Source organism: Priapulus caudatus, unplaced genomic scaffold (assembly GCF_000485595.1).
Source record: "Priapulus caudatus unplaced genomic scaffold, Priapulus_caudatus-5.0.1 Scaffold1350, whole genome shotgun sequence".
NCBI classification, from domain to species: Eukaryota; Metazoa; Priapulida; class Priapulimorpha; order Priapulimorphida; family Priapulidae; genus Priapulus; species Priapulus caudatus.
Window position 1 is genome coordinate 5,157 of NW_014578411.1, and position 14,321 is coordinate 19,477.

General features: G+C 43.5%; 1 protein-coding gene across 1 annotated transcript in view; it reads right to left on the reverse strand.

The window, feature by feature from the left end:
* Positions 1-11,315: 11,315 nt before the first annotated feature.
* The window catches only part of LOC106816325 (DNA damage-regulated autophagy modulator protein 2-like), a 9,522-nt gene continuing 6,516 nt past the window's right edge, over positions 11,316-14,321 (reverse strand). The window contains exons 6-8 of the mRNA XM_014820906.1: positions 12,953-13,048; positions 12,292-12,408; positions 11,316-11,752 (exon numbers count right to left, since the gene is read on the reverse strand). Coding sequence (XP_014676392.1) covers positions 11,675-11,752; positions 12,292-12,408; positions 12,953-13,048 — 291 coding nt within the window. The 3' untranslated portion in view covers positions 11,316-11,674. The remainder of the gene's footprint in view (positions 11,753-12,291; positions 12,409-12,952; positions 13,049-14,321) is intronic.

Consider the following 14,321-nt stretch of genomic DNA (forward strand, 5'->3'; position numbering starts at 1 on the left):
CACGTCGTTCGATGAACACACCACATATTATTATGATATATTATATATACGTATTTGTCTATGTAAACGTGAGACCATATAAATATAATCAGGGTGTATCAAATTGATACACTCCTGATATAATATACACGGTAAGTCACGTTGCGTAAATAGCAAAGTAAGAAATAAACAATGTCGCATCGTCGTTATGAATTAGGAATTGCGGTGCTTCCAATGCGTCGGTATAATATAAAGTTACCTGATGTATGGACAGCAGAGTTTCCAACATTCCCGTACTATCGCCGTATAACTACCTGAGAAATTAACCATAAAAATTTAAACCAACCCAAAGTGTCAGCGAATGTGTAGTGCGAGTTTATACTCTATGGAGTCCGGCTAGAGGTTATGGGCAGTTCATTTAGACATGTGCAGCTGCAGTTAAGCACGCGGGGAAAAGGAAATGAAAGTGTCAATGACACTGTATGCTCACCTTGGCATGTGATAGAAGAGGGAGCGGGGGGAGTATAAAAGCAAGAGTATATATGAGAACTCCATTATATAGATTATCCGCATACTATACACTTGATAAGATATATGCATAAGTTTTGATGCAAAAATATATGTTTCAGATCTTAGTAAATCTTGACTAGAGATGGTGCCTACGCCTAAATGATCGCCATTTGGTTTTTCGAATATCGCGCAAATAAAACAATAAATTATTCCAGTCAAATTACTTGTACGAAAGAATCAAACACAACATTAACAGTTATTAGGTATGTGTGTAGAGTTGTCGAGCCAGTTAGAGAAATAAACGTAATAGCGCGTTGTTATCTCTTCCATAAGGTAAAACTGTTTTGGGCTAGCCTTACAGCATTTCACTAGCAAATTTAACAAAAGTCGATCATGAATTTAGATGGCCATTTTTATTTTTGCCCAAAAGAGTGGGCGGGGCTCGAAAGTAGGTTGACTGCGTGCTGACAAAAATAGGAATCTCTCCATAGAGTAAAATTAACTGTAGTTCAATTTGAAACATGTGCGGTCAAACGGTTCTTGCGTTTCTTTGACGTAGACAACACTGAAATGCATAGTAAAATGCCAAAATCTACCTAAGTTGATAATTTAGAAAATCAAAACCGCGTGTGATATGTTTTGGGGCCAGTCTTATTCATTCATACTAGAAATGAGCAAAATCCGTTGACCTGAATTGACTTGATGGCCATTTAGCCAGTTATTTGCCAAAAAGAGTGGACGGTGCGCCTCGAAAGTAGGTCGACAGGCCGTGCTTCAAATAGACGTTCAACGCTCTCCATAGGAGTAACACACTGCATGCCAATTGAAACATGTGGGTCAATACGGTTCTTGAGTTATCGTTGACGTAGGCAGACACTGAAATGGACCATTTTTTTTTTTTTTTTGTGAAATTGGCCAGAATCTTCCTAATTTTGCATTAATAATAAAAATAAAATAAAAACCTTGTGTGATATGTTTTGGGCAGTCCTCATTCATTCAATACCAGAATGACGCAAATTCCATTGACCTGAACTCACTTATTGGCCATTTCCATTTTTTAGCCCAAAGTGGACGTGGCTCGAATGTAGGGTATAGCTGGGTGCCTCCAAAATAGGACTTCAAGACCTCTCATTGTAGTAATAACTATTATGCAATTTGAAAACAGGTGGGTCAACGGTTCTTGAGTTATCGTTGACCGTAGCCAATGTTGACGACGGACAACGACGGCAGCCCCCATGGCAAGGGGCTCATTCTTGACGATGTCAAGGCAAGCTAAACTGGGTTTGTAACGTGAACGGAGGAAGAAAAGTAAACAATACAAACCACTGCATGGCCTTTTCATGATAGAATTATTTGTGTTAAATTCGTATATGGTCTTCGGACGAAACGAGTATGCATTCCACTTATATACAAACCCCACTACCTGTCCACGCGCCCTGGCCAACCCGTATTGTTGCTTGGAACCTGAGAATCCTTCTACGTTAAGTCTGCACTCAAGTATGTTCGTGGTAATAAATTGTCATAGTTGTTCGAAGACAAAATTCAAGTACAAATGTACTTATTATTATTTACGGTGATAGGTCTATTATCCCCAGGGTTACTGCGGAACGTAACCTGGGTCGATCCGGTATACCCGAACTACCCTGGTACTAAATATACTATCTAATATGGCGGACCGTACCTCGCCTACTCCACCCCCCACACCACCACTAACGAGTCTAGGGAAGTCGCTAGCGCGTTACTGGGCCTTAACCCTAGCCCTAACTTAACCTAACCCTAAACCCTAACCATGCAGCTAGATAGCTTACCAGGTACGTTCGGATATACCGGGACTACCCACGGTACGTGCGGCAGTACTGGGGATATTAGACCTTCTCAGATAATTTACATGATACTTCACGAGATTTATAAGGTGATGCTACCGAATGGAGACAACAGCGCAGCAAGTATAGGTATCCCATCCCGCTCTGCTCGGCTGTGTTAGCGTGCCTACTTATAAAGTCTTTAGACAACAGAAGATGACAGTTTACAACACAAATTACGAAGTTACATACAGTAAACACATATCATCCCTTACCTTATTTACATCTAAAGGCCTTTGCTCCCCCTCGCGCTCTCTCTCTCTCTCTCTCTCTCTCTACTTATGCCCAGAGACAAGGCTTATACAACTGCTCTCATTCTCTCCTTCCTTTTCACACTCAGTCACGCTCTCGTCTCTCTCTCGCTAGCTTATTTTTCATTTGCACACTGTTTCATTGCTTTCATCGTTCCCCTTCCTTTCCCCCCCCTCTCTCTCTACTTCTTTCTCAATCCTCCACCCTCTCTCTGCGTTTCTCTTTCATTCTCGCCCCTCTCTGTTTCACTCTTATTTTCTTCCTATCTCTCTCTCGCTCTTTCTCTCGTGTTTTCTCTCTCTCTCTCAGACTCCAACTTGACCACAATAACGGGTAAATACACATATAGGCCTACTCCTACATTCAATGCACCAATTACCAATTAATCCCCTAAGAGTAATAATGGACACTTCGAAACGCCTTCCACGTTTTTACCTAGCGAGATTACTTTCCGCTCACTCACGTGGCATAACCACCCACCTCTCCTTACCCTCAGAGGGGGGGGGCGCCCACCTTTCCGGCGAAAATGACACTGATCTCGAGTTCCTGTGCCGTGGGCTGTCTGAGGTGAAACTGTAGGTAGTATTTGAAAGCTGCAGGAGCGACTAATTGACTACTTTATATATCTACTAGTCTATATAACTAGCAATCACTAAATGCATCGAGCTAAGTTGCAGTTGCAGGTCCATCGACTCATATCGTAAAAATTACCGCCATCAGTAGGCCTACAGTGGCCTGAGTAGGTATCACTATATCAGGCTATCAGTATCAGCTTACTAAATGTTACAACTATATCAAGCCACTCTCACTTAGAAATGAAGACGCGTCAACGTCAGTTTCTAGCGGGGCTTATTTTTATCGTTGTCTCATGTACAGCTTATTGATCACACATTAGATTCTAATAATCTCTCTCTCTCGTGGCCCACTCTGGCCACACTTGTCGCGTTTACAGGCGTGGTTTTTGCTTTCTTTTTTTTTCTTTTTTTCTTTTTTCTTCGCTCGAGCCAAATGGGCTAGATCGGCTCGGGTTCAAGATTTGCTCAGGCTGCGTTTGATCGGAGCGTTCACACGTACGCAAGTGAATACTGTCTGTAAAATCAAATTCAATTCAAATACAATTTTATTGCACAAATATCTCACAGATAATACTTAATAAAAAATTAATTTATAATTGGCACGGGCTAATTAGGCTCGCGGCCAAAAACGTCCGTCAGTGAACGCTCGCGGCTCGAGGCCAAATCTGGCGCGGGCCGAATTAGGGCTCGGGCCAAAAACGTCCGTGCATAGATACTACCCCAAGGGTTAGGGTTAGGACTATGAAAGGTTAGGACTATGAAGGGTTAGACTTGCCAGTCACAAGTAAAGAGGGAGAAATCGAGGAGATGAGTACAGAGAGAGAGAGAGAGAAAATGAGAAAGAGAGGAGAAAGAGAGAGAGAGAGAGAGAGACGAGAAAGAAGGAGAGAAAGCAGGCGAGTGAAGGGAGAAGGAGAAGTGGGGAGGAGGGGTTATCGATATAACAGCCGGCGAGAGAGGAACCCGTTGGGCAGTAGCAGTTGTTTAATTAGCTGTGCAGAGGGGAGAAGGAAGAAGGAAGGAAGGAATCGAAGAGGGAGGAATGGTGGCGGAATGGACTGGTACGTCCTATTCAACGTCGGGGCAGACTCACGTAACAGTGTGTAACTAAGCGTGTAAGTACAGAACGTGTAAGGGTAACAGAACAGTGTAAGTAACAGAAACGTTGTAGAGTAACAGAACGTGTAAGTAACAGAACGTTTAGTAACGAACGTGTAAAGTACAGAACGTGTAAGCAACAGACGCGTAAATACAAAACGCCAGTAAAGGCAACAGAACGGTAAGTAAACAGAACGTGTAAGTAACTAAGATTCGTAAGTAAACAGAAGTGTAAGTAGTCTAGACGTGTAAGCTAACAGACGTATAGCTAACAGACACGTGTAGTACAGAACGTGTAAATAACAAAACGTTGTAAGTTAACAAGGCGTGTAAGATACAAGCGTGTACAGTAAATGAACGTGTTAAGTAACTAGCGTGTAGTAACAGAAACGTAAGTAACTAAGCGTGTAAGTAACTATAAGCGTGTAAGTAACAGAACGCTGTAGTATACAGAACGTGTAAGGAACTAATGGTGTGGTAACAGAACGTGTACGAGTAACAGAACGTGCTAAGTACAGAACGTGTAAAGCAAACAGAACGCGTAAATAAACAAACCGTGTAAGCCAACAGACGTGTAAGTAACGAACGCTGTAAGTACTAAGCGTGTAAGTAACAGAACGTCGTAAGTTAACCTAATGCGTGTTAAGTAACGACTGAAGGTCTTATGTTCCCCCGGGGTACCTGCCGCGAATCGTCCCTGGGTACGCGTCCGCGTATACCGGAACGTACTGTGCTATATTATATGCGGACCGTACCTCGCCTACTTCATACGAGTTAGGAGCTCGCCTACCGGCTACTCCCTAATCCTAACCCGAACGCTAAACCCTAACCCTAATCCTAACTCTCTAACCATATCAATATGACCAGGGTACGTTCCGGGATACGGACGTTACCCAGGGTACGTTCGGCAGTACCTTGGAGGACATTAGACCCTATGGCGTACAGTAACAAACGTGTAGTAACGAACGTGTAAGTAAACGAACGTGTAAGTACAGAAACGTTAAGTACACGAACGTTTAAGTAACAGAACGTGTAAGGAACAGAACGTGTAGCAACAGAACGCGTAAATAACAAAACGAGTAAGCAAACAGACGCGGTAAGTAACAGAAACGTGTAAAGCTGAACTAAGCGTGTAATAACAGAACGTGTAAGTAACTAAGCGTGTATAGTAACAGAACCGTGATAAGTATCTAAGCGTAGTAAGTACAGACACGTATAAGTAAACGAACTTTAAGCAACGAAACTGTTGTAAATAAAAAGACACGTGTAGTACACACGTGTAAATCAAAGAACGTGTAAGTAACAGAACGTGTACGTAAACGGACGTGCTAAAAATAACATAACGTGTAAGTAAACAGATAGTGTAAGTAAACAACGTATGTAAGTAACAGAACGTGTAAGTAACAGAAACGTGTTAAGTAAGCCTAAGCGTGTAAGTAACCGAACGCTGTAGTAAACTAAGCGTGTACAGTAACAGAACGGGTAAGTAACAGAACGTATAAGTAACGAACGTTGTAAGTAGACCTACGTGTAAGTAACAGAACGTGTAAGTACAGAACGTGTAAATAACATAACTGTACGTAACAGAACGGTAAGTAACAGACCGTGTAGAATAACATAACGCTTGTAAGTACATAACGTGTAAGTAACAGACGTGTAAACAGAACGTGTAATAACATAACGTGTAGTAACAGAAGTTAAGTAACAGAACGTGAAATAACATAACGTGTAGTAACATAACGGTGTAAGTAACAGAACGTGTAAGTACAGAACGTGTAAATAACATAACGGTAGGACAGACGTGTAAGGAACAGAACGTGTAAATAAATAACGTGTAAGTAACCATAACGTGTAAGTAACAGAACGTGTAAGTAACAAACGTGTAAGTAACAGAACGTGTAAATAACATAACGGTAAGTAACCATAACGGGCCTGTGTAATTAACAGAACGTTATAGTAAAAAACGTGTAATAACATAACGTATAAAGTAACAGAACGTGTAAGTAAATCAGAAGTGTACGTTAACAGAACCAGAGAGACCGGTACAAGATAGCGTTGCGCAAAAGATGCGTATTCCCGACGCCAGAGAGCGGTTAGCCGCGCGCTTCCGCGGACTGGGCGCACGCGCCGCGGGTGTTGTATGTAGGGTAGCCATCTCCGCTGCACCGCTATACGATTCGCGCGCCGAAGGAGGGCCGGCATCTGTCTGCGCCGCGAATCCGTATAGCGGGACGTAACATTCGCGCAGTTTCGTTGGAGACGTTTACACTGGCTTGACTCGGCGGCCTTGGGGGAAGCGGCATGAATATATATCAGATGCTCGCACAGCCATGCCCGCCCCACCCCACACCACCCCCACAGGTTGCTCGCCACGACGTGCCGTCGCCACGCGGCAGCGCGTGAACAAGGGCGTCAGAGAGGCTGTCGAAGTGGCACGTGACGCAGCAGGCGCCACCACGGCCGGACGGCGAATTTTGAGATAGCATCTAGTGTAAATTTCAAGTGTAAACAAACATCAATCAACGTCGGGGTACTACATGGATAGTATAAGTTGAAGCGCACGTCACATTGCAGCTTAGACTGTACGCGACCCTTCACTCCGCCAAGTATTCCTTCCTACACTGACTTATAGTTAGGCTGCATGCGTGTGGAACTGGTCCACGGGCAGCAGTCATAAAAGGGTCATCCAGCCCAGCTATGTGTGTAGAAAAATTAGCCTTGGGAAAATGCTCGTAACAAGGCCTCGTCGCCGCCTCTATGGACGGCATATGTACTGGAGAATAATTTCACTGGCCTGAAACGGAGAATATCAAAACTCGCATTTCTGAGAGGAAAACCAAACGCGCGGCAGCAAAGAACAATTTACGACATTTGTATTAAATCTCTACCTACATGACATAGTGAAAAGCTTGTGGAATCGCCACAACTCTCAATTGACGATTAGACGGCTTTATCCTATACCAAAGGCACCTGCCGAAGTGGTCTAAACGCGCAGCGAATAGATTTATTGTTCACCCTGCCGGCCGTTTGCAGCGGCTTCGCGCGGAATCCCGGGTGCGCAGATCGTCGATAAATAAACAGAACGTGTAAGTAACTAAGCAGTGTAAGTAAACAGCAACGTACGTGTACAGTAACAGAAACGGTAAGAGTAACTAATGCGTGTAAAGCTACAGAAACGTGTAATAACTAAGCGTGTAGAGTAACAGAACGTGTAAGTAACTAAGCGTGTAAGTAACAGCAGTGTAGCGTAACGGCAGCTGGGTGCGTCTGTTTGTTGCCGTAGGACTGCTGCGCAGCTGCGGAGCACGTCAACTCACGGACGGATGCGTACCGGTGCGGGACGACGCCACAACGATGACGTCACCCGTCAGATGTCGTACAGGACGAGACGGCGGGGTTCATGCAGTTCGGTTGCCCGTGAGGACCTGCACGTTAAGTGTATGTGTGTGTTACACAACTCGCCAGCTAAATGCTGTGGTTTGCTGGTGGTGGCTGTGGGGCTTGTGCTACCGCTATATTACTACTACTGCCCGCTGCTACTACTGCTGCTGCTGCATTCGTGTTGTTTGTTGTTGTTGTTGTGGTGGTGCTGGTGGTGGTGGTGCCGCTGCCTGGCTGCCTGCTGCTGGTGGTGGTACTGCTGCTGGTTGTGAGTGGTGGTCGGTGCTGCTGCTGCTGCTACTATCTAAGTACTGCTGCTCTGGCTGCTTGCGCTGCTGCTGCTGCTGCTGGTGGTGGTACTGCTGCTGGTTGTCGGTGGTGGTGTGTGGTGTGGTGCTTGCTACTACCTACTAACTACTACTACTACTTATACTTACTACTACTACTACTACTACTAACTAATACTACTACTACTACTTACTACCTGCTGCTGCTGCGCTGCTGGTGGTCGGTGGTGGTACTGCCGCTGCTTCGTTGTTGTATGGCTTCATAAAACTGCCAATTTCATTTTGCCTAACTATCTTGTATTATAGCTCAGCTTATTAGGCTACCACAAATAGCGAATAACCTTTTCAGCACATGTAATCTTGTGACATCGTTTAAGAAGCATTAATTTTTGTTTAGGCTTGCGCTGCTCAATAATTAATTAAAATCGTTGGTTTAATGGCTGTGATAAATCTTTGATAAATAAATTGTTGTGGGAGGAAGAAAGAATATTCATTGCGAACTAAAAATTCTACCCTGTTATTATGAGTTCAATCCACCACACAGCACACGCACACGCACACGTATCACGGCACCACACCACCCACGCCGCGCGCTGGCACACGCACACGACACACACGCTACACGCTGCACACGCACTCGCAGCACGGCGCACGCGCCCACGACAACACCGCCACACACGCACATTTGTCATGATTTTCGTAAAACCTTACAGAATGAGATCTGACGCGTGCAGCATCGCATCAGACCACGTGACCGACGTCCACGACGACGACGAAGACGCGAAACCCCTCAAAACAAAACCATCGCCGTCGGCCGCCGCAGCCAAACTACGCCAACCGCGCGTCTGCCAGCAGCGCTACTGCTGGCGCCCTCTATTGGTGTACAACGAAGACGTTAATATGTTTTACATTGAGTACTACTCTTACAACGCTTGCTGCGAGTGTGGGCACCTCAGAGGGAGACGCAACCCAGCATGCAGCGCCCGCATACACGAGGATCTACTTCTGATCGTATAGTTACTATAGTAGGTACTAGATCTATAGGTATATATACTATAGTAGGTACTATATCTATAGGTATATATACTATAGTAGGTACTATATCTATAGGTATATATACTATAGTAGGTACTATATCTATAGGTATATATACTATAGTAGTACTATATCTATAGGTATATAGGTATATATACTATAGTAGGTACTATATCTATAGGTATATAGGTATATATATATATTATAGTAGGTACTGTCGAACCTGTATACAGCTAGCGGTCACTAAATAGAAAACTTTCTCCAAAGAGTGTCCTTTATGGACAGGTGGCGTCCGCTCTACAGAAGTGAGTTCATTCTATGCAAGAATGGAAACGCCGAAAGTGTCCTTTATAGACAGGTGTCTCCGTTCTATAGAGGTGGTCCGCTTTTTAACTGTTACTCATGGGAAACGCCGAGTGTCGATTTTTGACGTGTCCGTTCTAAAGAGGTGTCAGCTAACACGGGTGTTAATGTATATATAAGACTGGCATTTCGAGAATAGATAGATCAGCGGATAAATCAGAGAGAGAGTAGAGAAAGCATGAGAAAAGAATATGGATGGATGCTAGGAAAAATTACAGCCATGTTGCTGTGAGTCTCTGCTTTTAGTCGGAATTGATGAAGTAACACACACGATTCACAAACCATTTGTTATTATATTGTTAGAGTTGTAATTAGTATTTATTTTTATTATCATCATCATCATCATCATTAATTTTATGGATTATTATTTTTGGTTTTTTAAGTATGTAATTGCGATATGTGTGGATGCACATAGATTAGTACTGCTGGCCGTTGTAATGAATAAATTTTGAGTAAAGAAATACGACGTTTGCTTGTGTTTACGTCATCATCATCTCCGCGGCCTCTTATCATCTCTCTCCCCTCTCTCTCTATCTCACTACCTACTTTCTGCTACTGCGTATGTGCGTGCGTGCGTGTGCGTGTGCGTGCGCGTTGGGAGTGGGGACAGGGAGGGAGGTAGGGAGGAGGAAGGGGATGACGAGAGAGAATGGAATGAAGAGTGGTAGAAAGAGGATGATTGCAGTAAGGGAAAGGAAGAAGGGCACGATGGAGTGAGGAACGAAACATGCCCACTATAACACAGCCGAATCACCATGGCAACATCACTTCCGTAGGAGTCCGGTGTCGAAACCTCAGCACTATCCTGCTAGTTTACTATATATACTATTACTACTACTACATATTTTACTAATCATTCACTATCAATATTATACGAGAATCTCCAAGAAAAATTACGACACACACACATATATATATATATATATATACGCTTTAAATTCGGACAAACTAAAAACGTAGATGTTTATTGCAATCAATATTATTAGTAATATTCGTTCTACATTAATTAAAGAAGTGCTAGCACATGGTCAAAACCCGTCATGAACTAAATCAAGTGTCACTAAAAATAGCAGATCGTTCAAAAAACTTATTATCTTTGATTATTATCTATTATATTTAAAATCTTAATTACAAAATTACATCTCTGCTATGATTACAGCCTGTACGATTCCCTCCCCCCCCCAATCACCCGAAAGATTATCTACAACAAATCTATCAACAAAATCAACAATCTCCAGATTACTGGATAATACTGGCACATCCCAGCATCAACACCACAATCACAGATAGCATAACCATCATCATCATACAAATCACAGCAGACGAACTATGAATAAAATCACGAAGTGACAATACACACACACACACACACACTCACACACACACGCACCGCCACGACGCACGCACGCACGCACGCACGCACGCACGCACACACACACACACACATGACGTCGGCAATACGTTGGCATTTTCTTTCTTTTATGCTGCTACATTTGTTTACATTGTTACTATACAAAACACATACAAATACAATTCAGTATATAATCAGCGCAATAGTGATATACATAATAATATCAGTAGAATACAACACAATACAATACAATATAATACAATACAATAGGATGCAGCATCAGTAAAATACAGCACAATACAATGTAATACAATATCGATACAATACAATGACATATGAATACTCAATCAAATGGAGCTAGACGTAAGCTGGGTTTACACTACCAACTTTGTGTTGGTGAATTGGCGAATTGGACCAACTTTCCAACTATACAACCTACAATCAGCAGTGTAAACGCAAAAGTTGCGTGACCAACCGATCGATAGCAATTAGTTGGGAAATTAGAACATGTTATGGCGAGTTGGAAAGTTGGTCCAACTTGCCAATTCGCCAACATAAAGTCGGTAGTGTAAACCCAGTTTTAGCCAGGGTCCAGTTGTCAGACACATTGTAAGTATTTATGACTATTGCCAGTCCATTATGTTGCCAGCCCATGGTTCCAGGCCATGTTACCAGTCCATGTTGCCAGTTTATGTTGCAATTCCACATTGCCATTCCATCATGTTGCCAGTCCATACTGGCACCTCAAATTGTGCGTCCATCATGCCAGTGCATGTTGCCAGCTAAGATAGCCAGTTCATGTTGCCAGTTCCACATTGCCAGTGCACGTTGCCAGTTCACAGTGATAGCTAGCAGCCCGCATTGCCAATCCACATTGCCAGCCTTTGTTGCCAGCACATTGCCAGTACATTGCCAGCACGGCACATTGCCAGCATGTTGCCATCGCGTTGCCAGCTCGCGTCGCGGCTCGGGCGCGGCTAGCTACGCGATGGAGCCGTAGCTATCTTGGTGATCCGGCTCCTTGATCGGCAGAGGCTGCATCTCCTCCACGATGTAGACCCTGCAAGGAGCCATATATCACAGTTATCGCCAACTCTTAGTTATGTTTTTTATTATTTTTATGTGTGTTTTCGCACACGGGGTAGTGCAGTGAGAAAAAGAGAGAGAGAGAGAGAGAGAGAGAGAGAGAGAGAGAGAGAGAGAGAGAGAGAGATGAGAGAGAAGAGAGAGAAAGAGGAGTGTGGTGTGTTAAAGAGAAGAGAGGGAGAGAGAGAGAGAGCAGAGAGAGAGTAGAGAGAGAGGAGAGAGAGAGAGAGAGAGAGAGATCGAGAGAGAGAGAGAGAGATCACACACCCTGGATTCCATCACATACCTGGATCTCTGTCACACACCTGGATATCTGTCACATACCTGGACCTCTGCCACACATATGGATTCCTGTCACACACCTGGATCTCTATCACACACCTGAATCACTGTCACACACCTGGATTGCTGTCACACACCTGAATCACTGTCACACACCTGAATCTCTGTCACACACCTGGATATCTGTCACATACCTAAATCTGTCACACACCTGGACCTCTGTCACATACCTGGATCTCTGTCATCTCAATCTTGCGGAACTCGAGAATGTACGTTGCAAAGTACAGGATGAAAGAAATGGCCATCACCCACTCGCAGGCTGTGCTGACTAGATGCTCAGGCCATCCCTGCAAGGAAAGTGCAGGCTTGTACATAAACATCGTCTTCACACTTTAGACATGGCGCAGATGCACTCAAAAACATCACACTCTCTTGGCCATATTTGTCAGCACATCCAAAACTCTGCTTTAAAAGTGAGGTCATGCGACAAAAATTCATTTCTGTCGACCTTTTTTTTCAACTGACATCATTTCTGGCACCAAACGCCAGCATGAGATGTAGGTGACCCGAAAACATATTACTTTAAAAATATAAATGTAAATATAATTACATTAAATATTCAAGATTAAAAGTGTCCGAAAATTGCATGTTTTGGTGAATACGAAGGTTCTAAGACATATTATCGTTACTCTAGACAATTGCTGTTACTCAAGCAATAACGGTAGGTATCATGAAAGTGGTGAAAACACTGGAAAACTCTCGTAATAATTACTTTAACACACTGAACGACAGTTTCAATCGAACATGTAGTTACGTAATAAGGCGTGAGCGGTAATTTGTGATGTAACAACTCCTAAGCATCACAACAGTCATCTACAGGTTCGTATTTACCCCGTCTTCCGGATACCACTTGGTCATGTCGTCTCCAGTGAATTTCTTCATAGATAACATTCCAGCTATGTTCGCTTTATTTTTCAAAAAAACCAACTGGTCAAGGAAATGAAATCCAACGCCATTACTCCAATAAAAAAAATTAAATAATAATATCAGTATTGAATCATTAAAATAATCGATGAAAATAATATAATAGTAAATGATAAGAAGAGCCGCAGAGCGTCTGGGCTCATCTGAGGTCTGTTGCTACGGTTATAAACGTAACATACGTTTGCGTATACGTTTGGGTATACGCCGTGCGTAGTGACACCTTTGTTAGGCGCAGATATGCAGATACGCAGTTGCGTACACATCATTTCAGCAACCTTCTGCATTCTGCATATCTCCCAAATCCCATTGGTTGATACAAATCACGTGCCTGAAACTCCTGTTTTATGGTGCATTGTGACCCTAACCCTAACCCTATTAAAAAAAAAAATTAATTGTAAAAACTATTTGTTGTTATGAAATTGTTGTAAATAAATCATGTAAATATTTTCCTTAATTGGAAAGAAATAGTTAAATGGATAAAGATAGAAAAATACAGAAAACAGGTAAATAACAAAAAATCTGATGGGATTCGATCCCATCACCTTTGAGCCATAATACTGTGCTGTAGCCGTTTGCCCATTGAAGTATATTGAGTTTCCATATTATGGATGTGCCATAAATATATGAGAACACTGTGACATCATTGAGACAGTTCAGAAATCTATGTTTAACCCTCATCTTGAGGGTCAAAAGGTTATCAGACACTTACTCTTCGCACGTCAGTGGAAAGCACATTTCATGGTCCTTTCAATAAAGTGATAAAAATGGTAGGTCAGCGCTCCGACTGAGGAGACACGAGCAGGCACCCGCCCCGGCCGGACCGCGAGCCCACCGAGGAGAAGAGAGAGAGAGGGGAGAGGCAGAGAGAGACCCGAGGAGAGAGGAGAGAGAGACGGGATGACGACGAGAGAGCGGAGAGGAGAGCAGAGAGAGAGGGAGAGGAGAGAGAGGGAGGAGAGAGGACCGACCCGGCGGAGAGAGAGAGAAGAGGGACGGAGATGAGAGAGAGAGAGAGAAGAGAGAGAGAAGAGCAGAGAGGAGAGGAGAGAGAGAGAGAGGAGAGAGAGAGAGAGGAAGAGAGAGGACTGTAGAAAGGAGAGGAGAAGAGAGAGAGAGAGAGAGAGAGAGAGAGAGGAGAGAGAGAGGTGAGAGATGAGAGAGAGAGAGAGAGAGAGAGAGAGACGAGATCGGAGAGGAGAGTAGAGAGAGAGCAGATCAGAGATGAGCAGAAGAGGAGAGAGAGAGACGAGAGATCGGAGAGGAGAGTAGAGAGAGA